A 27,904-nucleotide genomic window follows, 5' to 3' on the forward strand; every position below is an offset into this window, starting at 1 on the left:
ATACTTAATAAAGGTGAGATCTTAATGAGTATAAAAACTGTGACTAATTAGTACTACGGAGTTTTGGTGAGGTTTTTTATTATAGGAAGTGGAATGTGAGCTAAATCTTAAAGATGTGTAACACTTTTTTTTCTTTTTTAAAGAAAGTTTATCAAAATAACACCAGAAAAAATTTTGAAAGAGGGAAAAAATCACTCATATCTCTATCACCCTAAAAGTCATTTGCATATTTTCATGTTGCCTTCTGGTTCCTATTCATAAATATATGTGTCTGGACATAATTGTAATTGTAAGGTACATACAATTTTGTGAGTTCTTTTACTATGTAATATTACAATTATAGTATTTTTCCATGTTGATAGTCCATGTTCATATTGTCATTTTAAAGGCTGAATAATGTTCCAGGTGATGGTATATATTGATTTATTACCCATATCATTAATGCTGGGGATAAATTACTTCTAATCATTCACTATTCAAAATATGACCGTGACATATAAATAATTTTTCATCTTCTGCTATTTCCCCAGCATCGATTCCCAAGAAAGAGGTTACTTGATCACAAACATTTCTATGGGTTAGAAAAATACAATAATTTTAATCATCAAATGAAGGGGAAATTATTGAAATCTTTGTACTAATTTACTAAGGAGATGCATTGTTTTTATTATTTAATTATTAGTGATGAAGCACTCTGGCCTTATTATTATATTTCCTGTGTTACCTGTTTTTTGTTTTTCAACCATTTGCCTGCTTGGGATCTTGGCATGTTTCACACATAGTTGAATAAAATCTTTATATTGTATGGATAGTAACCTTTTGCTTATGATAGATGATATACATGTTTTCGTCCATCTTCTATTTTTAGGTTATTTGGCAGTTTTTAAAGCCAGAGATTCTATATTTTATAGGCAAAATCCATCCTACGCTTTGTAATTTTTAAAGTGCTGCTCTATCCCTCCATGATTAGGATAAGTTCTATCTCCCTTATTGTATTAGTTTTCCTGTTATTTTTTCTTACTTAATTTGAGGTTTATTTTAGAGTATTTGATATATTTTGTTTTAGTAATCTGAGCATCACTTGTCACATAATTTTGCTTTCTTCCATTTGTTAGAGATCCTTACTTTAAAATCTGATTCACCTTTGGAATTTGTATTCAGTTCTAAACATATACATTGCCATTTTTTACAACTGCAACACACCCCTATAATAACATATTCTAAATATGCTAGGGCTAGGTGGCCAAACATGTTTCTTACTTTTCAGACTATTTTTAAAATATATTTTCCCCAAGATATGACCAAAGAACAACACCAAGCAAAAGGCACCTGGGTGGCTCAGTCGGTTAAGTGTCAACTTTGGCTCAGGTCATGATCTCACATCTTTTGAGTTCAAGCCCTGTGTCAGGCTCTGTGCTGACCGCTCAGAGTCTGGAGCCTGCTTCAGATTCTGTGACTCCCTTTCTCTTTCTGCCCCACCCCTGCTCATGCTCACTCTCTCTCTCTCAAAAAATAAAATAAAACATTAAAAAAAAAAAAAGCAGTCACGAATTCATGCCAACACCAACCAGTATTCAGGACCAGAGGAGGAATTAGGGGGATCAGGGAATATTATATATATTATAGTTTCTTAAAAGAATATAAGATATCATGTTCTCCAATGTTTTACTGTTCTTCGAGGAAACCACAATATTCAAAGAAACTGCTTTTTAAATTTTTTTAATTAAAAAAATTTTTAATGTTTTTATTTATTTTTGAGACAGAGACAGAGCATGAGAAGGGGAGGGGCAGAGAGAGGGAGACACAGAATCTGAAGCAAGCTCCAGGTTCTGAGCTATCAGCACAGAGCCCGACACAGGGCTTGAACTCACAGACTGTGAGATCATGACCTGAGCTGAAGTCAGATGCCCAACCAACTGAGCCACACAGGTGCTCCTGAAACTTCATTTTTTCTAAGCCATATTAAAAGAATGAAATATTAGAGAAACCAGAATGATAATCTTTGTTTTAAAGGAAAACTTGCATTTTGAACAAAGTTATTTATAAGTGTGAAGTGCATATTTTAGCAAAGCTGTTTTAAATTTGTCCTCCTGAGTCTAAATAAATAGCTCGGCATTCATAGTTTTATTTATAACTTTATTTGGTTTTCTAAATAGGTAATACACTCAGGTGGATCAAAATATTTCTCAAAATATCAAACATACATTAACATTCTTACATTGATATTCATAATATAAATAGACCTATAATATTCCTCTTAATATCTTTGTCTGATTTTGGTAACAGAGTTGCCTTGGACTTGTAGACTGAGTCTGGAAACAGTCCCCAGTTTTCAACTGCTTAGAAAACACTGTAAGAGGGAGCCAAGATGGCAGAACAGCATGGAAGTTTTTTGTGTGTCTCACGTCCATGAAATACAGCCAGACCAGAACTAAGCCATCCTGCACACCTAGAAAACTTATCTGAGGATTAACACAACAATCTGTACAACCTGAACCAAAGAATTCAGGAGAAAGAGAAAAAATTCGTTTTTATTTTCAGTTTTTATTAAAAATATTTTTCTTTAATGTTTTTTTACTATATTTTTTACTTTTGTGTAAATTTTTTCAAATTCTATTTTACTTCCATCATTTGTATACTTCAGTGTATTCACTTTTTCAAATTTTTAAATGATTTTCTTTTTTTCTTTATCTTTTTTCTTTTTCATTTCTTTTCTCTTTCTTGAATACAGAAAGAGAAAAAATTCATTCTTATTTTGGATTTTTATTAAAAATATTTTTCTTTAATTTTTTACTATATTTTTTACTTTCATGTAAATTTTTCAAATTCTATTTTACTTCCATCATTTTATTTTAGTCTACTAAAGTGTATTCACTGTTTCAAATTTTCAAATTATTTCCTTTTTTTTTTTAATATTTATTTTTGAGTGAGAGAGAGAGAGAGAGAGAGAGACAGAGCACGAGTGGGGGAGGAGCAGAGAGAGAGGGAGACACAGAATCCGAAACAGGCTCCAGTCTCTGAGCTGTCAGCACAGAGTCCGACACGGGGCTTGAACTCACAAGATGTGAGATCATGACCTAAGCCAAAGTTGACACTTAACTGACTGAGCCACCCAGGCACCCCAAACAATTTCCTTTTTTTTTTCCTTTTTTCTCTTTTTCATTTCTTTTCTTTTTCTTGAATATAGAAAGAAAAAATTCATTTTTTATTTTTAATTTTTATTAGAAATACTTTTAAATTTTTTCTACTATATTCTTTACTTTTGTGTAAATTTTCAAATTCTAGTTTACTTCCATAATTTCATTTTAGTCTAATTCAGTGTATTCATTTTTTCAAATTTGCAATCAAATTTCTTTTCCCACCCCCCCCCTTTTTTTCTCTAATCTATCAAGCCACTTTCAACACCCAGACCAAAACACACCTAGGATCTAGCATCATTTATTCGATTTGTGTGTGTGTGTTTGTGTTTAATTTTTTACTTTTAATATTTTTTTAATTTTAATTTTTTCTACCTCATTAATTCCTTTTTTCCCTTCAAAATGATGAAACAAAGGAATTCACCCCAAAAGAAAGAGCAGGAAGAAACGACAGCCAGGGATTTAACCAAAACAGACATTAGCAAGATGTCTGAACCAGAATTTAGAATCATGATAATAAGAATATTAGCTGGAGTGGAAAACAGATTAGAATACCTTTCTGTGGAGATTAAAGAAGTAAAACTAGTCAGGATGAAATTAAAAAATGCTATAACTGAGCTGCAATCACAGATTGATGCCACGGCGGCAAGGATGGATGAGGCAGAACAGAGAATTAGCGATACAGAGGACAAACTGATGGAGAATAATGAAACAGGAAAAAAAAAGGGACATTAAGGCAAAAGAGCATGATTTAAGAATTAGAGAAATCAGTGACTCATTAAAAAGGAACAACATCAGAACCATAGGGGTCCCAGAAGAGGAAGACAGAGACATAGGGGTAGAAGGGTTATGTGAGCAAATCATAGGCAAAAACTTTCCTAACCTGGGGAAAGACACAGACATCAAAATCCAGGAAGCACAGAGGACCCCCATTAGATTCAACAAAAACTGACCATCAACAAGGCATATCATAGTCAAATTCACAAAAGACTCATGCAAGGAGAGAATCATGAAAGCAGCAAGGAAAAAAAAAGTCCTCAACCTACAAGGGAAGACAGATCAGGTTTGCAGCAGACCTATCCACAGAAACTTGGCAGGTCAGAAGGGAATGGCAGGATATATTCAATGTGCTGAATTAGAAAAATATGCAGCCAAGAATTCTTTACCCAGCAAGGCCGTCATTCAAAATAGAAGGTGAGATAAAGTTTCCCAGACAAACAAAAATTAAAGGAGTCTGTGACCACTAAACCAGCCCTGCAAGAAATTTTAAGGGGGACTCTCTGAGGGGAGAAAAGAAGAAAATATTAAATAAATAAATAAATAAATAAATACCAAAAGCAACAAAGATTAGAAAGGGCCAGAGAACACCACCAGAAACTCCAACTCTACAAACAACATAATGGCAATAAATTCATATCTTTCAGTACATATCATTCAGTCCAAATGTCAATGGACTCAATGCTCCAATCAAAAGACATAGGGTAACAGAATGGATAAGAAAACAAGATCCATCTGTATGCTGCTTACAAGAGACCCACTTGAGACCTAAAGACACCTTCAGGTTGAAAGAAAGGGGATGGAGAACCATCTATCATGCTAATGGTCAACAAAAGAAAGCCAGAGTAGCCATACTTATAACAGACAATCCAGACTTTAAAATAAAGACTGTGTCAAGAGATGCAGAAGGGCATTATATCATAATCAAAAGGTCTATCCACCAAGACCTAACAATTGTAAACATTGATGCACCAAATGTGGAAGAACCTAAATATATAAATCAATTAATCACAAACATAAAGAAATTCATTGAAAATACCATAATAGTAGGAGATTTCAAAACCGCACTCACAGCAATGGACAGATCATCTGATCAAAAAATCAACAAAGAAATAATGGCTTTAAATGACATACTGGACCAGGTAGACTTAACAGATATATTCAGAACATTTCATCCTAAAGCAGCAGAATATACATTCTTCTCCAGTGCACATGGAACATTCTCCAGAATAGACCACATACTGGGACACAAATCAGCTCTCAGCAAGTACAAAAAGATCAAGATCATACTGTGCATATTTTCAGACCACAATGCTATGAAACTTGAAATTAACCACGAGAAAAAATTTGGAAAGGTAACAAATACTTGGAGACTGAAAAACATCCTACTAAAGAATGAATGAGCTAACCGAGAAGTTAAAGAGGAAATTAGAAAGTATATGGAAGCCAATGAAAATGATAACACCACAACCCAAAACCTTGGGGACACAGCAAAGGCGGTCATAAGAGGAAAGCATATACCAATCCAGGCCCTCCTAAAGAAGGAAGAAAGATCTCAGGTATACAACCTAACCTTACACCTTGAAGAGCTTGAAAAAAAAACAGCAAATAAAACCCTAAACCAGCAGAAGACAGGAAATAATAAAGATCAGAGCAGAAATTAATGCTATCGAAACCAAAAAAAAACAAAACAAAACAAAAACAAAAACAAAAACAAAAACAAAAAAAAAACAGTAGAACAGATGAATGAAACCAGAAGCTGCTTCTTTGAAAGAATTAACAAAATTTATAAAACCACTAGCCAGTTTGATCAAAAAGAAAAAGGAAAGGACCCAAATAAATAAAATCAAGAATGAAAGAGGAGAGATCATAACCAACACAGCAGAAATAAAAACAATAAGAGAATATTATGAGCAATTATATGCCAATAAAATGGGCAATCTGGAAGAAATGGACAAATTCCTAGAAACATATATACTACCAAAACTGAAAGAGGAAGAAATAGAAAATTTGAACAGACCCATAACCAGTAAGGAAATTGAATTAGTAATCAAAAATCTCCCAAAAAACAAGGGTCCAGGGCCAGATGGCTTTCCAGGGGAATTCTACCAAACATTTAAGGAAGAGTTAGCACCTATTCTCTTGAAGCAGTTCCAAAAAATAGAAATGGAAGGAAAACTTCCAAACTCTATGAACCCAGGATTACCTTGATTCCAAAACCAGAGACCCCACTAAAAAGGAGAACTTTAGACCAATTTCCCTGATGAACATGGATTCAAAAATCCTCAACAAGATATTAGCCAACCAGATCAAACAATACATTAAAAAAATTATTCACCACGATCAAGCGGGATTTATACCTGGGATGCAGGGCTGGTTCAATATCCGCAAAACAATTAATATGATTCATCACATCAGTAAAAGAAAGGACGAGAACCATATGATCCTCTCAACAGATGCAGAGAAAGCATTTGACAAAATACAGCATCCTTTCTTGACAAAAACCCTCAAGAAAGTAGGTATAGAAGGATCACACCTCGAAATCATAAAAGCCATATATGAATGACCCAATGTTAATATCATCCTCAATGGGGAAAAACTGAGAGCTTTCCCCCTAAGGTCAGGAGCAAGACAGGGATGTCCACTCTCACCACTGTTATTCAACATAGTATTGGAAGTCTTAGCCTCAGCAATCAGACAACACAAAAAATAAAAGGTATCCAAATCGGCCAGGAAGAGGTCAAACTTTCACTCTTCACAGATGACCTGATACTCTATATGTAAAACCCTAAAGATTCCACCAAAAAACTGCTAGAACTGATTCATGAATTCAGCAAAGCAGCAGGATATAAAATCAACTCACAGAAATCGGTTGCATTCCTATTCACCAACAATGAAGCAACAGAAAGAGAAATCAAGGAATCGATCCCATTTACAATTGCACCAAAACCATAAAATACCTAGGAATAAATCTAACCAAAGAGGTGAAAAATCTATACACTGTAAACTACAGAAAGCTTATGAAAGAAATTGAAGAAAACACACACACACACAAAAAAAAAAAAAAAAAAAAAAATGGAAAAAGATTCCATGCTCCTGGATAGGAAGAACAAATATTGTTAAAATGTTGATACTACCCAAAGAATCTACACAGTCAATGCAATCCCTATCAAAAAAACATCAGCATTCTTCAGAGAGCTAGCACAAATAATCCTAAAATTTGTTTGGATCCAGAAAAGATCCCAAATAGCCAAAGCAATCTTGAAAGAGAAAACCAAAGCAGGAGGCATCACAATCCCGGACTTCAGCTATACTACAAAGCTGTAATCATCAAGACAGTATGGTACTGGCACAAGAACAGACACTCAGATCAATGGAACAGAAGAGAGAACCCAGAAATAGACCCACAAACATATGGCCAACTAATCTTTGACAAAGCAAGAAAGAATATCCTATGGAATAAAGACAGTCTCTTCAGCAAGTGGTGCTGTGAAAACTGGACAGAGACATGCAGAATAATGAACCTGGACCACTTTCTTACACCATACACAAAAATAAACTCAAAATGGACAAAAGACCTAAATGTAAGACAGGAAGCCATCAAATTCCTCAAGGAGAAAGAAGGCAAAAACCTCTTTTATCTTGGCCACAGGAACTTCTTACTCAACATGTCTCTGGAGGCATGGGAAACAAAAGCAAAAATGAACTATTGGGACCTCATCAAAATAAAAAGCTTCTGCACAGCAAAGGAAACAATCAGCAAAACTAAAAGGCAACCGATGGAATGGGAGAAGATATTTGCAAATGACATATCAGATAAAGGGTTAGTATCCAAAATCTATAAGAACTTCTCAAACTCAACACCCAGAAAACAAATAATCCAGTGAAGAAATGGGCAAAAGACATGAATAGACACTTTTCCAAAGAAGACATCCAGATGGCCAACCGACACATGAAAAAATGCTCAACATCACTCATCCTCAGGGAAATACAAATCAAAACCACAACGAGATACCACCTTACACCTGTTGGAACGGCTAACATTAACAACTCAGGCAACAACATATGTGGGCAAAGATGAGGAGAAAGAGTATCTCTTGCACTCTTGGTTGCAATGCAAGCTGGTGCAGCCATTCTGGAAAACAGTATGGAGGTTCCTCAAAAAACTAAAAATAGAACCACCCTACAACCCAGCAATGGCACTACTAGGTATTTATCCAAGGGATACAGGTATGCTGTTTCGAACGGACACATGCACCCCAATGTTTACACCAGCACTATCAACAATAGTCAAAGTATGGAAAGAGCCCAAAGGTCCATCAATGGATGAATGGATAAAGAAGAGGTGGTATATATATATAATGGAGTATTACTCGGCAATCAAAAAGAATGAAATCTTGCCATTTGCAACTACGTGGATGGAACTAGAGGGTATTATGCTAAGTGAAACTAATCAGTCAGAGAAAGACAAATACCATATTACTTCACTCACATGAGGACTTTAAGAGACAAAACAGATGAACATAAGGGAAGGGAAGCAAAAATAACATAAAAACAGGGAGGGGGACAAAACATAAGAGACTCATAAATATGGAGAACAAACAGGGTTACTGGAGGGGTTCTGGGAGGAGGGATGGGCTAAATGGGTAAGGGGCACTCAGGAATCTACTCCTGAAATCACTGTTGTACTATATGCTAACTAATTTGGATGTAAATTAAAAAAAAATTAATTAAAAATTTTAAAAAAAGGAAAGAAAATACTGTATAACATTAAGACATTTGTTCCCTGAAAGTTGGTAGAACTTGCTTGTTAAAAAATTTGTTTTTTTCTTTGTGAGAAGACATTGCTCCAATCTCTTTAATAGTTATAGGGCCATTTAATTTTTTTGAGTAAGTCTTGGTAAGATATAGTTTTCTAATAGTATATCCATTTCATCTAAGACTTCACAGTTGTTGGCATAAGAATGTTGACAGCATCCACTTTTATTATTATTTTTTTACCCTTTATCTGTAGTAACTGCCCCTCTTTCATTACTCACATTTTAAATTTGTATTTTCTCTCATCTTCTGATTAAACTTGCCAAAGTTCTACTTTGTTGGTTTTTTAAAAAAAATATCAATGCTTTGTTTTGCTGGTCTTCTTTATCATCTCTTTTCTATTTCACTCACTGCTGGTATTATTTTTATTATTTTTTCTTCTGTTATTTGAGTTTGTTCTTTCCTTCTTTTTTCTTTTTTTTTTTTTTAAATTTTAGAGAGAGTGAGAGAGCATGTGAGTGGGGGGGGGGGGGGGCAGAGGGAGAGGGGGGTGGGATGGGGGGAGAGAGAGAAAGAGAGAATCTTAAGCAGATTCCAAATCACAACCTGAGCTGAAATCGAGTCGATGCTCAACCAACTGAGCCACTCAGGTGTCCCTGTCCTTTCCTTCTTATATGACTTCTAAAGCTATACATCTCCCTGAAAACACTTCTTTGGCTGTATTCCCCAAGTTTTGATATACAGTGCTTTTAATATCATTCTCTAGATATTTTACATTCATTATAATTTCTGCTTAAAACCAAAAGTTATTCAGCAGTGTATTTTTTTAAACTGTGAATGAGATAAGGATGCCCACTATTATTATTATATTCAAGATTGTACATGAAGTCCCAGCCAGTACATATGTGTCATGAACCAAGGATTATGAGTGATCCAACTGAAGCCCAATGAAGAAAGAGAGAAAAAAAAAACAAGAGAAATAAAAATCTAACAAGTTTTCAGACTAAAGAATGAAGTACCTTTAAAGGAAAAAGAATCAGAGCTGCAGTAACATTTGCAACACTGAAAGCTAGAAGACAGAGCATCCACAGTGTACTGAGAGAAAAGAACTCAAGAATCCTATAATCAGCTGAGATTATAACCATGAAGCTGAGAATTACATTTTGTATTTTTAAGGAATATCTATAGCACTAGATCATGTATTCAACATACAGGAGAGCTCCACAAATTCAAAAAGGTATTATAAGTCACATTATTTAGTCAGAATACTCTCAAGTTAAATACATAATAAGAAAGTAACTCCTTCCCCAAATAATTAACTACATACTTAGAAATTCAGAAATATACTCCTAGATAACCCTTTCACCAAAGAAAAAATTAGAAATTACACAGTACTTAGACAGTATTAAAAAGGAGAATAATTCACATTGAATACATGTGACACAGATAAAATTTTACTCATAGGAAAACTCATTCCTTCAAATGCCTCTATCATTGAACAAAAAAAAGATGAGAAATAAAAGAACTAAGTATTCCCTTCAGAAGTCTGAAAAATAAAAACAAAAAATAAAAAGAAACTAGGAATAGGAAATTAATAAATATAGAGATGGGAAGTAATGTTATAGAAAATAAAAGTAATAGCATAAAAAATACAAAGGCTAGTTCTTTGAAAAGACTAAAAAATGAAGGCCTTGCAAGCCTGATAAATAATAAAAGATAAACGAAAAATAGACAAGATTAAAAATCAGATATCAGGCCTAATCACAGACAGAGGGAATATTTTAAAATAAGAGTATTGCATTCCATATTATGGGTATAAATTTGAAATCTTAGAGAGAATTGAATAATTTACCATCCAAATATAAAGAATCAAAACTGATGTGAGAAGAGCTGAATATTCAAATAGTCAATTACCACAGACAACTCTGAAAATACTAAATACCATTCAAAGATGTACTGAAATCAAAGGAGTTCATAACTGAATTTTACCTAATGATATGTGGTTCAGGTCAAGTTTTATCTAACTTTAAAAAACAGATAATTCATGTGATTAAACCTGTTTATTTATGATGTTCACTTAATTTTAATGCAAAGCTCTGATAAAATTAGTACTTGCTAGTAAAAAAAAAAACCTTATAAACCAATCTCATTTATTAATATATATGCACAAAATTTACAAATAAAATATATACATGTAGCAAATGATATATTCAAAAAGTAAATGATGCATGGCTTATTCCATGAAAGCAAAGACACTTCAACATCAAGAAATTCAATAATACTAGTCCATTTTACCAGTTGGTGAAAGGGGAAAAAACACTATTATATCAATAGATGCTGAGAGGCACTTAACAAAATCCAACAGCATTTCATTTAAAACATCTAACTAAAATTGGAATACAAGTAAAATAGTTAATTAAAAATAAATATTTACTAAAAACATCAAACATAATTCCAAGTGGCAAAGCACCAAATAATTGCAATTAAAATCAATAAGTAGATATGGATGTTCAGTGTCATTATTATTTAACAAAGTCTGAGGGGTTCAAATGAATTTCATAAGATATTAACAAGATAAGAAAATAAAATAACAGATATAAACACTGGAAAAAAATAGATGAACTCTTTTTGGGGGGGTATTGAGCAGGTGATACAATTGTAGAACTAGATAATCCAAGAGATACTAGCAAAAAAACTACCAGAATTAATATGAGGATTTTATAAAGTTGATGGATATAAGGCAAATACACAAAAATCAATAACCTTTCCTTATTCTATCAACAAATATGAAGATTTCAATTTTCTTCCATTCTTTTAACTAAAACTGTCCTTTTTCCTAAAACACTGAAAACTGATGCTGGACAACTTGAATTCAGCTTTAGAGAAATTGCCACAAAACTTGTGTATAGACAATCTTTGTGCCTGCTCTATGGGTCAAAATGATCACCAGAGACACTTAAATTACAAACCAGAAAAACTCATCTGATTCCTGCTGCCTGTTCCCACACCATATGAGAATGCTTCAAGCCTGACATCTGAAAATCTTTCACTAGGAGCACTCAAGACCCAGACACTGGGTTTGTAATTTGCTCCAACCATTAACCTATATTTTTCTTTTGTTTCTGTAGAAGTGTCTCTTATTAATTACCTGATTGCTTGCTAAACAAAACAGAGTCTATATCATGGCTAACACCACCTGCTACACGATTAAGGCCTTATGTGACTCTCAAATAGCATTACAATATTAAACACTGAAATAACTCATTCATAAAGCAGTTCTACAAAATAAAACGGTATTAGATGTTTTAACTGCAGCATGGGTGGAACATGTGCCATCATAAACACTGAATGCTATATATATATTCCAGATTATCACTAAAATGTAACAGGATTGCTAATTGTGCTCAAATTGGCACTTCTTAAAATTTTTTTAATGTTTTATTTAAAAAATTTTTTTAAATGTTTACTTTTGAGAGAGAGAGACAGCGCAGGGGAGGGGCAGAGAGCTAGGGAGTCACAGAATTCGAAGCCAACTCCAGGCTCCCAGCTGCCAGCACAGAGCCTGATGTGGGGCTCGAACTCACAGGCCTATAGATCATGACCTGAGCTGAAGTCGGCAACCTAATCGACTGAACCACCCAAGCGCCCCAATGTTTTATTTATTTTTTGAGAAAGAGAGAGAGGGAAGGGTGGAGAGAGAGTAAAACACAGAATCCGAAGTAGACTCCAAGCCCCGAGCTGTCAGCACACAGCCCAACGCGAAGCTTAAACCCATGAACCGTGAGATCACTACCTGAGCCAAAGCCAGATGCCCAACCGACTGAGCCACCCAGGTGCCCCTCAAATTGCCACTTTAAACAATCTCTCCCTCTCCTTTAATAATTGGTTAAACTCCTGAACTGGAGGATTTTGGTCAACTATCAAAGGTCTCTTTATTGGGCTTCTTTTTCTCATAATAATTTCAATCATGTTTTGCTGTCTTTTAAATGTCTCTCCATCTGGTGCCCAGACTCCCTCAGTGGCATAACTTCCAAGTGGACAGATAATCCTTTCTACTCAAGGAGATTCATATATGTTGTCTACCTTGGATTTGGCTGCCTCTGCTTTTAACAATTCCTATAACCCCAAATGACCAATGCCCCTATTCAGCAGCAAAAAGTTACAGAAGATAAGACCTTCCACCCTCAGCAACCTTAAAGATTTAAAGGTCAAGTAATTCAGGGGGTAAATGATGAAGAGAACAAAGGTAAGAGAAATGGGGCTAAAATCATCTCTTTACAACTTGCAACCCCCCATTTATAAATTCCTGAGACATGCAGAGTGTGACATTCCTCAAGGAACTCATGGCTACTTTACTGTTGATGTTTCATTAAAGACTAAAAGCAACCTTATCTTAACAACAGCCCCACAAGATGCTCAAATTCCTTAGAGACTTACCTTATCCCTAACCCCCACTAACTAAAAAGTATATAACCAGTTACTCCTCATAATCCCAGTGCAACTCTTTCTGCCTACTTGTCCTGTCTCTGTGCTATAATAAAAGCACGTTTTGGCACCAAAACAAAAACAAAAACAAAATACCAAGAGACTGAAATAGTGAAAAAAGTCCACTTATAGTAGATGCAAAAACATGACAGTCATCAATTTAACAAGAAGGAAAAAGTAATATAGCCAAATAAAACTAAGAAATCATAATTAAAAACAGAAAAAGTTTAAAGAAATGAAAGGACATACTATATTCTTGAATGAGAAGACTTTTACAATATTGAGACTTAATATCACTAAAAACGCCAATTCTCCAAAATTTAGTATGTAAATACAATGCAATTCCAGCTAGAATCTCTGTTGGGATTAGAATTAAATGAAATTACCTTAACTTCATGTGGAAGAATAACTTCTTGTAAATATAAATATGTAAGAAAAGAATAAAGACTGGAGGAGAAAAACTTTACTAAGTATCAATTAGTCTTTGGATTAGAAGTAAATACAGGATCTTAAAAAATTCAAATTGAAGACAACTCCTCCACGTATATATTTGAAAAGTAAGAACAGTAGAAAGAGAAAGGATTTACCAGCTGTGAGATTATGCTATTAAGTCACTATATTCAAATGAATATGTATGAATGGTATATCAAATAAATTTGTGGAACAAAAGAGAACACAGTAATCAATGCTAACATATATAAAATTTTAACATATGACAAATAGTTCTATTCAGTGTAAAAGGATGGATTATTTAATATACAATACTGATACAACTGGTTATCCATTTGGAAAGAATAAAACTAATCCCCCATATCTCATACCATATAAAAAATAAATCTTACATGGATTAATGACTTAAATGTAAAAAAAAACCTCAAGAGACTATCTGTACAATTTAAGAATGTTTTAACCAAAACTAACCAAAAACAATACAAGACATATCATTTGATCACATCAAAATGAAAAATTTTGGTAGTAAAATTTACCATAAAAAGTCAACAAATTATACATTAGAAAAAAACCGAATATAGATTATAATTACTACATTATACAAACTGCTCTTAAAAATTATCAAGGAAAATTCCAATAATGCAATAGAAAATTGGCAAAATCTATAAATAGGTAATTCACAGAAGGGAAAATTAAAATATTTGATATCTGCTCCAACTTCACGTAACGAGTCCTTATTTTCCATTCCAGCACCACTTTCTCTCCAGATTTCCTAGTCTGTGGTGTGCTCCCATCATTAAATACTCTCAAGAAATGAGGTTCAGAGTCCTCTGTGACTTCCTTCTCTCCCTGTCTACTTAGCCAGATGTCCACCTCTCTAATCCTGGGTAGTCTGCTCAGTCTTGATTCTATCTTGGTTTTCCCATTGTGGCCACGGAGATGACCAAGGAGACACAGTGCGATGAGCACGAGTCTTGGAATCTGAACTCTTTCACTCCCTACCATTTACCAGCTATGTGAAAACAGGCTTGTTACCTTTCTAGGCTTTGATTCTCTTCTCTGCAAGATGGGATAATTATACCTGTTTTTCATGATCCCTGTGGCAATTGACAGAAGTAATTTACATACAGTGCATATTAGGACCCAAAAAATGTAGTTCCCTTCCTACTTCAGTTTGTTACAGTTAGTCTAGGGCCTGGGTTATCAGCAAAGATATTTTTTAAATGGCTACCTAGCTCCAATTTCTTGATTATTTGGAACACCCCCAATCATTGTAATAACTTAATTTTGCTAAAACACTGCTTGTATTATAGCATTCTCCTTGAATGAAAATTGATTACGAATTTTCAAGGATTCCTACTGCCTTTAGGGAAAAGTACAAATTCCATAGTCTTAGTGCCAAGACACTCATTCCTCTGAGGTAGAAATTTAAAACCTTTGCCCATAGTGCCCCAAACACAGGGTTTTTTTTAAATTTTTTTTTAACATTTATTTATTTTTGAGACAGAGAGAGAGAGCATGAACCGGGGAGGGTCAGAGAAAGAGGGAGACACAGAATCTGAAATAGGCTCTGTCAGCACAGAGCCGACGCAGGGCTCGAACCCACCGACCACGAGATCATGACCTGAGCCGAAGTCTGACGCTTAACCGACTGAGCCACCCAGGCGCCCCACCAAACACAGTTTTTAATTTTTCCTTGGGAAAATGAAGGAATATATTCACTTAAGTGTGAATGGCATTCACTCTCAATGGCAGAATCAGAAGGGATGATAGTAAATATTGATCACAGACACAGTTATTGACTTAGTTACTAGTAATTAGCCGTATTTGCAACACTAATTAAAACAAGATTTTGTTGTGATTATAAAAGAAATAAAAATGTAAATACTTCTTTGTTATGGCCAGTTGCTAACAACAGCAAATAAAATCATTCTCTTTTACCTAGTACTTCTCTTTCCAAGTCATGGCATCTGGTTTGTAAGTTTACTTCCTGTTGTTTGGATGTCTGAATCTGCTGAGACCTCAGTATGGCTGCATCTGACAACAATTTCAGATTTTTCATTTCCTCTTCAAGGCACATCTTATTTCTCTGGGACACTGTCAAACTTTTCTTTAGTATTTCTATTTCTGTATAGAAAAGTCAAAGTTTGCAAATAGACAAAATTGAATCATAAATCATTTCCCTGTAGAATGATTATTTTCTTCTAGAAAATCAATAGTTGAAAGTCAAGATAACTTTTCTGTCAGTAGAATGACACCTAACCAAAAAATTTAAATTTAGTAGTTATTCTGAAAAAAGAAGGATTGCATTGCTAAATGATGCATGAAAAGTTTTAGTAGGTTAGCCTTTAAATTGTATTAAATGGCAATCCATCTTGCTTTTTAAATGCCCACATAAATGAATAACACAATATCTGCATAATGTTCTGAGTTTTATTGAAATTAAATTGTTTTCTTGGCAACATGATTCAGAAAAGTACATTTAAATGTGCTAGCGTGAACTGGTTGGGTGGCATTTCTAGGAGAGTAATTAGGGTACATTCTATACAAATTATGAATAAAGACAGTAGGGGTGGAGAGGAATAAAAGGATTCAGTGTCTAAAACTAATAAATTTATGGGCAGAAAGTATTAGTTAATAGAGCTTAATGATTCTAATAATACTTTGTCCACTCAAAATGAGACCAGAATTTTATCATAGCAATCACTTGTCATTATTCTATCTACTTAGATTAAGTTTAATAAAAATATGCCTTCACAGCATTATGTAGATTTAAATGTGCTAATTTTATATAATTTTGTGAGAAATGCATGGAACATATTATCCTTCAGAATAATCATCAAGCTCTCCCTTAAGCAGTCTCTTCAGCACTGTCTTAAACCACCACTAAAATATAAAAATACACACACAATAATGATAAAATACTATAAAATTTGTACAACCGCAATTAATTTGAATTGATGAGGAGGTGATCTATGTGAAAATCTGGACAGTCTGCTTTTCCAGATCGTTCACTTGGCATCCCCTTTCTTGTTTAGCTTATCCTGGGCCATGTGACAGGTGTAGCATGTGATTGGGGATCAGAAGAGACTGGCTTGGTCTTGGGGGCACCACAGCACCAGATAGGCTAGTGAAGACCTGAAGCAAAGAGCCAGAAGACAGACATGGCATCAGAGGCAATAGGGCTGGTAAGTGGTTAAAGGAGAAGTGTTGGCTAGACAGAGCACAGAGAAGAGAACATGCCTTAAAGGATGGTGAAGAATAGAATTAGGAATGTGGTCCAAGGAGAGAAAGTAAAATGTCTTTCTGTGGGTGATGAGTATGTCCGAAAGAAAATGTGACCGTTAAGACAGATTTAGGGGTGTCCACAAGGAGTCTGCCACCTACTTCACTTCTAATTGTTGCTCAAAATGGAAAACCTGGAGAAATAAATTGGCAGGGACCAAGTAAGTGAGGTTCTACTATATTCAAACAATTACTTAAATGGGAATATTTTTCCTAAGAATAACTATGTGCTTCTAAATACTTACGGATATGCACCCATTTGTGTAAAGAAAACTGCTAACACACTAGTGTGTAAAATTTTAAAAGAATAGAGTTTAAAAAATATGGAGGTTGCAGTTTTTCTTTAGGCCCAATTTTTCTCTAGTATTTCTGTATCCATAAAGGTGGCTCCTTCTGCTGAATAAACTGTATCATATCCTAATCATATCTGTGTTTAAGTCAGAATGACAGTGCAGAGGAATCCACACATGCTGTCACCTATTTTTCATTTGCCAGAATGATGCTGCTTAGGTTAGCAGGATGACTCTGTAAGCGTACACTACTATCTGTCTCTAAAATAACTACTCATGTCAACATGACTTTCTATCTGACATTAGAAGAATAAGAATCTGCAATACAAATTCAGTTGTGAAATATATTCTAATACATGGAAAAGTACAGCAAGATTTCCAAACTAATAGGAGCTATATTTCTAATGTGAAATTAGAAGACTAAAACTCAATGAAGGGGAATTAACTCACCCTCGACAAGTGACACATTCCCTGTACCTACGGCAATCCTGATGTCAAATATTGGGTCCTACCTTCATCATTCTACAGCATCATATCTTTCAGTCACGTGTTCCAATTTGGAGTTCAGAAGTTATGATTTCCACCATGTTAACCTATTCTGGTTGTTGTACCCACCTTGGTTTCCCTTATCTCAGCACCCCCTATGAAGAAGATCCTTCTAACTTCATTCATTTGGCTTGCTATTGCTCATATGCTACCATGGCCTGGCAATCTTTTCTGACCCAATCTGGAAGTGACCTGGATCTTCCTAGAACTCATACCAATTTACACCATTTTTACTGCACTGATAATATGTATACATGTGATCTATTATTGGACTGTAAGTTACTTAGGCCAGAGATCATATATTAGTCATTTTTTATTCCACCCACAATTTTTACCATGATGTCCTAGAAATAACAGGAGCTCAATACATACCTACCAAATGAGTAAAGGCTTTATTGAGCAAAACTTCTAAATAGTTTCTGATATACTAGTTGAATACAGTATCCTGAATATTTTTTGTCTTATCTTGCCCTTTACTTCAGAGGCAAGCATTTTGAGTCACAAATTCTTTAATGTCAGGCTAGGTAAGGTAGTAAAAACAAGCAGCTAACATTTTTAATAGGATGAGAAAATAGGCCTATTTCATCCCTAATTTCTTCAATTTTATGAAAATGTGTGGACTACATTTCCAAGCCTAATTTGGAACTTGAATTTTAAAAATTCAGGAGCTATCCAATAGTTATTTTGAGAGTGGAAACAAATGATTCTACACTTAAAATAATCTACCTTGGTAAAAATATTTTTTCCTGAAATTTCTCTTATTAAAATAGGTATGCTCTACTTTAATAAAACCTAATCTATGCTAGCTCTCTCTCTCAAAAAATAAATAAACCTCAAAAAAACTTAAAAAAAAAAATGGGTGCCTGGGTGGTTTAGTCGGTTGAGCGTCCGACTTCAGCTCAGGTCATGATCTCACAGACTGAGTTCGAGCCCCGCATTGGGCTCTGTGCTGACAGCTCAGAGCCTGGAGTCTGCTTTGGGTTCTGTGTCTCCCTCTCTGCCCCTCCCCCCTTGCACTCTGTCTCTCTCTCTATCAAAAAATAAATAAACCTCAAAAAAATTTTTTTAAAAGTAATACAAGAAAAAAAAACCCTAATCTATGAATATTTGAGCTTAAAAACATTGATTATATAAAGAGATAGCCACTCATTAGAGGGGTAGGAAATATTTTACTCATATCCGCTATTCAATAATCAACATACTTGTCAGCAAGAAAATATTAAGCAAAGCCTTTTCTAGGAATGTTGTTTCTGTTCTGGACTTTGATTTTAAGCCTAAATTTTAATGTGCAAAACTTTTAAAGTATCTCAAATAATGTCGTGAATTTGTATGGGGTTCACTATATTTATGAGTTTGCTAGGGCTGCTGTAACAAAGTAGCAGAGACCGGGTAGCTTAAGGGACAGAGATTGATTTTTTCACAATTCTGGAGGCTAAGAAGTCTGAGATTAAGGTATCAGCTAGGTTGGTTTCTTTCAAGGGCCATGAAGGACAGATCTGTTCCAGGCCTCTCTACTTGGCTTATAAAAGGCCATCTTCTTCCTGTGTCTTCAAGACTCTTTCTTCTGTATGTTTGTTTCCTCTGTTTTTATAAGGAACACCAATCATATTAGATTAGAGCCCACCCATTTAAATGTATTTCTTTAAGAACCCTAGGGGCGCCTAGGTGGCTCAGTCGGTTGGGAGTCCAACTTCGGCTCAGGTCATGATCTCACAGTTGGTGGGTTCGAGCCCCATGTCAGGCTCTGTGCCGATAGCTCAGAGCCTGGAGCCTGCTTCAAATTCTGTGTCTCCTCTTCTGTCTGCCCCTCCCATGCTCATGCTCTGTCTCGCTCTGTCTCTCAATAATAATAAAATAATAAAATTTTCTCAATAAAAAAAAATTTAAAAAAAAGAACCCTCACTCCAAATACAGATATATTCTGAGGTGCTGGGGATTGGAACTTTAACATATGAATAGGGGGGTGCAGTGACATAATTCAGCCAATAACATATTTTAGAACATTTACTGGCATTTACATTGTGATTATAAATATGTAAAAAAATAGATGAGCATGTGTTGGACTAGAAGATAAAATGGGAAAATGAAAACAACTATGTTAGGATAAAGGAATTAGGGTTTGTCTTACTTCTTATAAAAATGTTTCCATTGTTCTTTTTATATCAACTTTTCTAGTTTAACTTTTTTTTCCATTTATTTTCATTTCATTTATTTTCATTTCATTTTCATTTATTTCATTATTTTTGAGAAACAGAGAGAGCACAAGTGGGGAGGAGCAGACAGAGAAGGAGAGAAAATCCAAAGCAGGCTCCAGGCTCTGAGATGTCAGCACAGAGCCCAATGCAGGGCTTGAACTCACAGACTGTGAGATCATGACCTGAGCCAAAGTCAGACAGTTAACCGACTGAGCCACCCAGGAGCCCTTTATATCAACTTTTCAATTGAAGAACTGTGTCATGCAGAATCAACTCACACCCTAAGAATATATCCACATAGATCATAAATAAAAGCTGGTATTAAAAAAGTATTTGTCATTTAAAATGTTTATAATATTGTCAAAGTTTATAGCTAATACAGCTTTTTTTAGCCGTTAGAATAAGTATCATATAATGCTAGCTAATGTAAATACAATTATTAGTATTAATCTTACATAATTTCTTTATCTTAATAAGATTTTTCTGTTGTTCTTAGTCCTATTAGCTTAATCATATGGACTTAAAATTATGTCTCTAGGAAATCTTTACAATTTTAGACATTCTAATAGATGTGTAGTAGTATTTCATTACTGTTATAATTTGCATTTCCCTAATTGGGTAATGTTGAACAATTTTTCATATGCTTTATTATTCCATCTGCATAACCTCTATGGTGAAATTTTTGCTCACATATTTTGCCCATTTCCTAATTAAACTGTTTATTTAAAATGAAGAGTCTTGAGAGTTTTTCATCTATTCCAGATAAAAGTCCTTTGTGTGGTCCACAAATACTTTCTCCTAAGCTGTAATTTGTCTTTTCATCCTCTTAACAGGGTCTTTCACAGAATAAAAGTTCTTAATTTTGTTGAGGTTCTTATTTATCAAGTTTTCCTTTTATGTATCATGCTTTTAGTTCAAGTCTGAGAATCCTAAGTCCCAAAGATTTTCTAGTTTTCTATTTTCAATTTAGGTCTATGATCCATTATGAATTAATTTTTGCATAAGGTGCAAGGTTTTGGTCAAGGTTCTTTTTATTTATTTTTATGCCTATGGATAACCAGTTACTCCAGTCACTCCATTGCCTCCATTATTATTTTCAGTTTGTTAAAAAACAACAACAATAAAAAGGCTAGCCTATCCTTCTTCCATTGAACTGCTTGCTCACCCTTGTCAAAAATCAGTTCTGCATATTTACATGGGTCTACATTTTTATATATATTTAATATATTAGTTATATATTAATAAATATATTTAAACTATAAGAGCATTAATTTTGCTCCCTTATTTAAGGGTACTAGCCTGACACAATGAACACTTCTTTAGGATATATGTATGGACATATGTTTTCATGGCAGGGAGAGCACATAAATACCAAAGAAGAATTTCAGGGTCATTGGGTAGGTGTATCTTTAGTTTTGTTAAACAACAACAACAACAACTGTCAGATCTTTTTTCAAAGTGGTTGTAGCATTTTATACTCTCACCAATTTGCATAAGAATTCCAGTTGCTTTTCTTCCTAACATTTGCTGTTGTCAATCTTTTTCATTTTAACAAGTATAGTGGGTATGTACTGTTGACATTTGCATTTCCCTTTTGACCAATAATGTTCAGTACTTTTTCATGTCGTGTTGGTCAATTGTATATGTTTCCTTGTAAAGTGTCTGCTCAAATCTTTTAGCCATTGTTGACTGGATTGTTTGTCCTTTCATTACTGACTTGTTGGTGCTCTTTATGTAATCCAGGCAGCAATTCTTTGTTTTTCAAACGTTTTTTTAAAAAATATTTTCTCTGTCTGTGGCTTACCTATTCATTTTCTTAATAGCATCTCTTGATGAACAGAAATTTTTAATTTTGATAGTCTAACACATCAATTTTTGGGTCTTTTTCCATCCAAGAAAACTTCATTTACTACCAATTCATGAAGATATTTTCCTCTATTTCTTCTTTGATAGTTTTAGCTTTTATATTTAGTTCTATGATTTATCTTGAATTAGCTTCATGTACAATGTAATGTAGGACTTAAGGTATATTTTCCCATATGGGTATTCTACTGTTCTAGCACAATTTGTTGAAAGACTTTCTTGTTTCCCATTTGATTGTTTTGGCACATTTGTGAAAAGTGAAATAATCATACAAATAGGGATCATTTACCAGGCTATTGTTCCATGTATCTATTGATGATCCATATGCCATACTACATAATAAATCTTAGAGACAGATGATAGTAATTCTCCATTGTTTGGATACTTTTAAAAGAGTTATTTTTTTAGTTTATTTATTACCTCTGTAGCTTTATCATTTTGTATTTATTTTTTAGTGGTTGCTCTATGAATTATACATCATTTTTACATCCTTTTAGAGTCCTGGGATTCTGTTCATCTTTTTTCAATGTTATTTAGTTTTCTTCTTCAAAATGAATAAAGTTCGCTGATTCTTTTTTCTATAATCACAATATGCTATAGAAGTCCATCCAGTAAATTTTTATTTCAGATACTATATTTTTCTAATCTTGACTATCCAATTTTTAATAGTTTCTTGCTGAGATAGTCTATCTCTTTTCATTCATTACTAGCTTATTTTCTTTTATGTCATTGAACATAGTTAACAGCTAATTTGAAATCCTGGTTAGTTAATTATATCATCTGGATCAACTCAGCATTGGTCTCTGTTGTCTGTTCTCTTGAGTATGATCCATGCTTTCCTGTTTCTTCCCAGTTCAAGGAATTGGGGATTGCATCTTGAACATTGGGGATGTTATGCTAAGGAGACCTTGAATTCTGTTATATTCCTCCAAAGGGTAGTGATTTTTGGTATTGTTTTATTTTAATAAGCAGCTAACTTGTCTGAACTCAAACTGTAAAATATGTCTATCCTTGGGTGACAGCTAAAATATCAGTTATTTTGGCCTTTGGTGGGCTGTTTAAAGTCTTCCCTGTGCACGTGCATTGTAGAAGTAGGACAGAGATTTGGAAAAAGCTTATATGCAAACTCTGAACTCTCCCTTGCTGATTATCTCTTTTCTGGGATATTCTCTTATTTCTCAGAGGCTGCCTTGATCTATGTCCTCCAGTCTTCAAGCCAAAAAGACTACAGATTTCTTCAGAGTTTTAGCTTCCCTGCGTAGAACACACTATACTCTGCCCTCAACCTATTAGCCTTAAACAAACAAAAATAAAAACAAAACCCCAGGGAATTCACCCAGTGCCATTTTCTTCTTTTACTTAAAAAAAAATAGGCTTTAAAAAATATCAGTTTTAGGCTCATAGGAAAATTAAGCAGGAAGTACAGAGATTCCCATATAACTTCTGCCTGCACACATGCATAGCCTCTCCCATCATCAACATCCTACACCAGAGTGAGACATTTCTTAAAATCAATAAACCTACACTCACACATCACAAACACCCCCAAATCCTTAGTTTATATTAGGATTCACTCTTGGTGCTTACATTCTGAGCTTTGACAAATGTATAATGACATGTGTCCACCATTTTAGTATCATACAAAGTATTTTGATTGCCTTAAAAATCCTTTGTGCCCAATCTATTCATCCTTCTCCCCACCCCCTTCGCCCCCCGGCAAACAAAGACTTTTTTTTTACTATATCCATAGTTTTGCCCTTTTCAGAATATCATTTAGTTGGAATCATATAGTATGTAGCCTTTCAGTCTGGCTTCTTTCACTTAGTAATATGCCTTTTTTCAATTTTTGGACATTCTCTCTGCTATGTGCTTGATTTTGGTCACTCTCCAGGTGTTTTTAGGTAGTTACTTTGTCTAGAAATTATCAGTTATCTATGGAAGGCTGATTCAACATGAGATACTCAGTCATTAACAGAAAAAAAAGTTTAAAAAGTCAAATTGGCACACTTAACAGTAATAAACAGACTTCTGGTCACAGCTTTAGATAGATGTGTCATGGTTAATTTCAGATCAGCCTACAATTATTGAATTTCAGGGTTCAAATAGGTCATAATGGCCACCTAGTTTACCAACAAACAATAATTTTAAAAGTTAGTCATACGTCCCATCACATCAAATATCATTATTTCATTACTTATTATGTATGATATACCAAAAGGAAAAAGATGATTACATTCTAAATATACATAACAAACCTGTCAAGGCTGTTTCACTTATGGATTTAATTTGTAGAAAAACTTCTCCTTTCAGTGAAGTCCAGTTTTGAAAATTGTCATATACTTCATTTTTAATACTGGTTAGCTCCCTTTTAGTAAAAGTAAGTAATGAAAGAGTCTTATTCCACAAATATTTGTACTCCACCAATCTTTGACTGTAAAATAGTTTTAAAAATTAGGATTTTAAAAGTAGCAAGCATAATAACAAATATTTCTTTGAAAAAATGGCTTTCTTTGAAAAATGGTTTGAAAATGACCATATAATCTACTGTCTAAATGGAGACCATTTTGAAAGTAAAAGGAGGTGATATCTGTATTTTGCTGAGATGACAGATATAAACTAGGAATATCCCAGGAACACTGAAGTGTATGGTCAGCCCAACTCATTTTCATTATATTATTTTAACTATAAAGAAATAGAGCTAATTTTTTCATACATATTTATTCTACTAACCTTTTAAATTAATTCAAGAGTAAACAGTGGAGAAAATTAGGTCACAGTGACTTAATCATAGACCAAAATGGGAATCTCAGAATCTTAGACAGTATTCTTGCTACATACCATGCTTCTCCAGACAGTGTAAAACCCAAGGTAATAATAAAGAATACCTTTTAAAGTGAATGATGTAGTGCTTTTGCTTCATCAAGTGACACAGTTCAAAGAAATCACACATTTTTTGCAATCTCAGTGATTTATTACTTCAGATGTCCTGCCTATAATTTACGCAATAATTAGACAAGATCTGAAAGTTATCAGCAAAATAAATAAGTAAGTAAGGAAGTAAGTAATGACTGAAGCCATGCAAGTGTATAATTGGTTAATATATATCTTCCTGAATAGACTAGATCTATGATGCAGAGACTATATCTGTCTTATTCATCACAGTTTCCCAAGCACCTAGCATAGTACCTATCACATAGTATATGCTTAAATACTGACAAATAAATGAATGAGTAAAAATAATAGATCACCCAGTTGGAGGACCGAAGAAGTGAGAAATGCTGGGGATAAAACACTGGATAACATTAACATTTATAGGGCTACAGCAGAAAAGAATCCCTCAAAAAAAGACCAGGGAGCCAAAAGAATAATATCAGAAATTCAGGAAATAGGAAATGTAAACAAAAAATAGTGGTCAGTGTTTAAAGCCTCAGTTAAAGGCTGAACAGAGTGCACTGTATCTGGTATTAAGGAGGCCTCTGAAGATCTGAGAGAGAGGCATTAGGCAGGAAAGGACAGAGTAGTAAAGCAGAAGTGATACTAGCAGTCAAGAACCTTGACTTAAATAGCAAGGAGAGGAAGAGGAAAATGCAGAGTAGAATGGTTTGTTGAGAAAGGAGACACCTGAATGTGCACACAGCTGAGCAACAATACGAGCACAGTCAGAGGCTAAAAACACAGACAAGAGATACAGTCAATTTCTTGTGCAAAGTCCTAGAAAGGCCAGATACAGGCCAGAGGCTAAAAGATTAGCCTTTGCCAGGAAAAAGGGTGATGACATTCTATATGGTAACTAATGTCCACCTGAGTGACCAGAAGCCACAGAGGATACCTCAAACAGCATGCAGAGCTAGGAGCTAAGAGAGATGCTAATTTCAAAAAGCAGAGAAAGAGTCCAAATAGATCACTAAATCAAGGGGGCCAAAAGTGAGGATGAGAAGTCTGAATGTGGAACCAGAAACTGGTGGTAAGAAAGGGAGATCAGAGCTATGAACTAAGTCAAGGTCAAGGGGCTAATGGTTTTGGTGTAAGGCAGCTGCCGGGAATAAACCATGTACAAAGGGGTCAGGATATAGAAGGATATTTAACAGGAAAAAAGACTGGATGTGGATTCACGTGCTTCTTTAGGGAGAAAGGCAAGAAATAGAAAATTCAAGCTTGTTAGCCAAGACCAGATCCATGCTTTGTGGAGCCTAAATCTTATACTATTAGTGGTGAGTGAGAGGAAGACTTTCTTGGAAAAAAAAGAAAAAGGAACACAAAAATGTCCACAAAATTAGGTTTAAAAGTGTGTGCTTATCTATAGAATGAGAAAAATCATTACAAATGAAAATTGTAAAGTTGATAAATTCCACCAATATCACAAAATATATGAAAATAATGTAACTTGCTAATAGTAACGGCTCTACAATATTTTTTTTGCTTGTAATTTTTGTCCACATGTTCTTCAACCACTTCTGCATATGAGAACCATTTTATAATAATGCATTATGTGGAGAGAATATAAAAATTATATAGCCTTTCATCTAACATGGCCATTAGTTTTTTATTATTGGTAGTTTCAAAATATTCTTTCAGCTTTACGATTCATTATTGATAACACTGTGTAAATATTACACATTGTCCAATTTGGAAAAACACTTATCTAGTTTTCTTATATGATTATAAGAATTGGAGCATTTCAAGTTTTCTTGGAAAATGACTAGACTTAAATTGTCTTTGAAATGATGAAACTCATAAAACAGTTTATCTTAAATGTCCTTGAAGTGGTGTGATTTTTATGTTGTATTCAGTGATGTTAGGAGCTTTTGTAAATTGGCAAAACATTTAAATCTTTCTCCAATGTATTTAAATAATTTACTCTATTTCATTGAATGGATTATTTCATAATCCAAGAGCTTTTTTTGAAAATATATCTTTCTCTTAATGAATTCACTTGTAATATAATCTGAAAAAAGAGTTATAATTTTTTATGCTAGAATAGTTTATATTGCTTAAATTGATATTTATTGTTTTTATTCCATTAATTTTTAAAAATTCATACACAACCAAATTTTTAGTTTGCAATCCTTACTTGTATTATTGAAGCATTCTACAATGTTTTCCCAAATGTCAGTTATAATCGTGTATTCCCAACTCAGTTTTCCCTTACTCAGATTCCACAAATGCTTGTGACTACTCCAATGGCATAGCAACATCAGAAGTTTAAGAGAGGGGAAACCAGTGCCTGGGTGGCTCCATGGGTTAAGCATCCAATTTCGGCTCAGGTCATGATCTCATGGTTTATGGGTTTGAGCCCCGCATTGGGCTCTGTGCTGACAGCTCAGAGCCTGGAGCCTGCTTCAGATTCGGTGTCTCCCTCTCTTCCCCTCCCTCACACACACTCTGTCTCTCTGTCTCTCTCTCTCTCTCAAAAATAAACAAACATTAAAGAAAGAGGAAACCAGACTAGAAAAAGAAAGAATATTAATCAGTTACAATTAAACCATCTTACTTCTGCTAGACAATAAATAGTACAAATATGCCTCAGTTTTTTCAATAATTTACAATGCTACAAATCACATGCAAAATGTGAATAGTGAAAATTGACCATATCAATCCATAATATCCTGAAGCAGCATTAATTATTTAAGCTAGTCCTGGTCTACTTTTTAAAAATTTTTTAAATGTTTATTTATTTTTGAGAGAGAGCACGAGCATGAGCACGAGCAGGGAAGGGTCAGAGAGGACCTGAAGCAGGCTCCAGGCTCTGAGCTGTCAGCACAGAGCCTGATGCGGGGCTCAAAATCACAGACCGTGAGATCATGACGTGAGCTGAAGTCAGACACTTAACTTACTGAGCCACCCAGGCACCCCACGGTCTAATGTTTTTTTAAATGTTTATTTATTCTTGAAAGATAGAGACAGAGCATAAGCAGGGGAGGGACAGAGAGAGAGAGGGAGACACAGAATCCAAAGCAGGCTCCAGGCTCTGAGCTGTCAGCACAGAGCTGGACAAGGGCTCAAATGAACTGACCACAAGATCATGACCTGGGCCCAAGTTGGACACCTAACCGACTGAGCCACCCAGGTGCCCCTAGTCCTGGTCTAACCTTAAAATTTAATCAATCCTACCACTCAT

At 34.5% G+C, this 27,904-nt stretch overlaps 1 protein-coding gene across 7 annotated transcripts in view; it reads right to left on the minus strand.

The window, feature by feature from the left end:
* LEKR1 (leucine, glutamate and lysine rich 1) overlaps nucleotides 1-27,904 on the minus strand; it is a 219,493-nt gene that overhangs the window by 116,461 nt on the left and 75,128 nt on the right. For all 7 annotated transcript variants that reach the window (XR_008422539.1, XR_008422538.1, XR_008422537.1 and 4 more), the window contains 2 exons: nucleotides 24,042-24,217; nucleotides 15,549-15,734 (listed from right to left, as the gene is read on the minus strand). Coding sequence is in view for 2 of the 7 variants with exons in the window: in XM_019440299.2 (XP_019295844.2) it covers nucleotides 15,549-15,734; nucleotides 24,042-24,217 (362 nt within the window). In the remaining 5 variants the exon portion in view is untranslated. The remainder of the gene's footprint in view (nucleotides 1-15,548; nucleotides 15,735-24,041; nucleotides 24,218-27,904) is intronic.

Source organism: Panthera pardus, unplaced genomic scaffold (genome assembly GCF_024362965.1).
Source record: "Panthera pardus isolate Hobbes unplaced genomic scaffold, ASM2436296v1 HiC_scaffold_16, whole genome shotgun sequence".
NCBI classification, from domain to species: domain Eukaryota; kingdom Metazoa; phylum Chordata; class Mammalia; order Carnivora; family Felidae; genus Panthera; species Panthera pardus.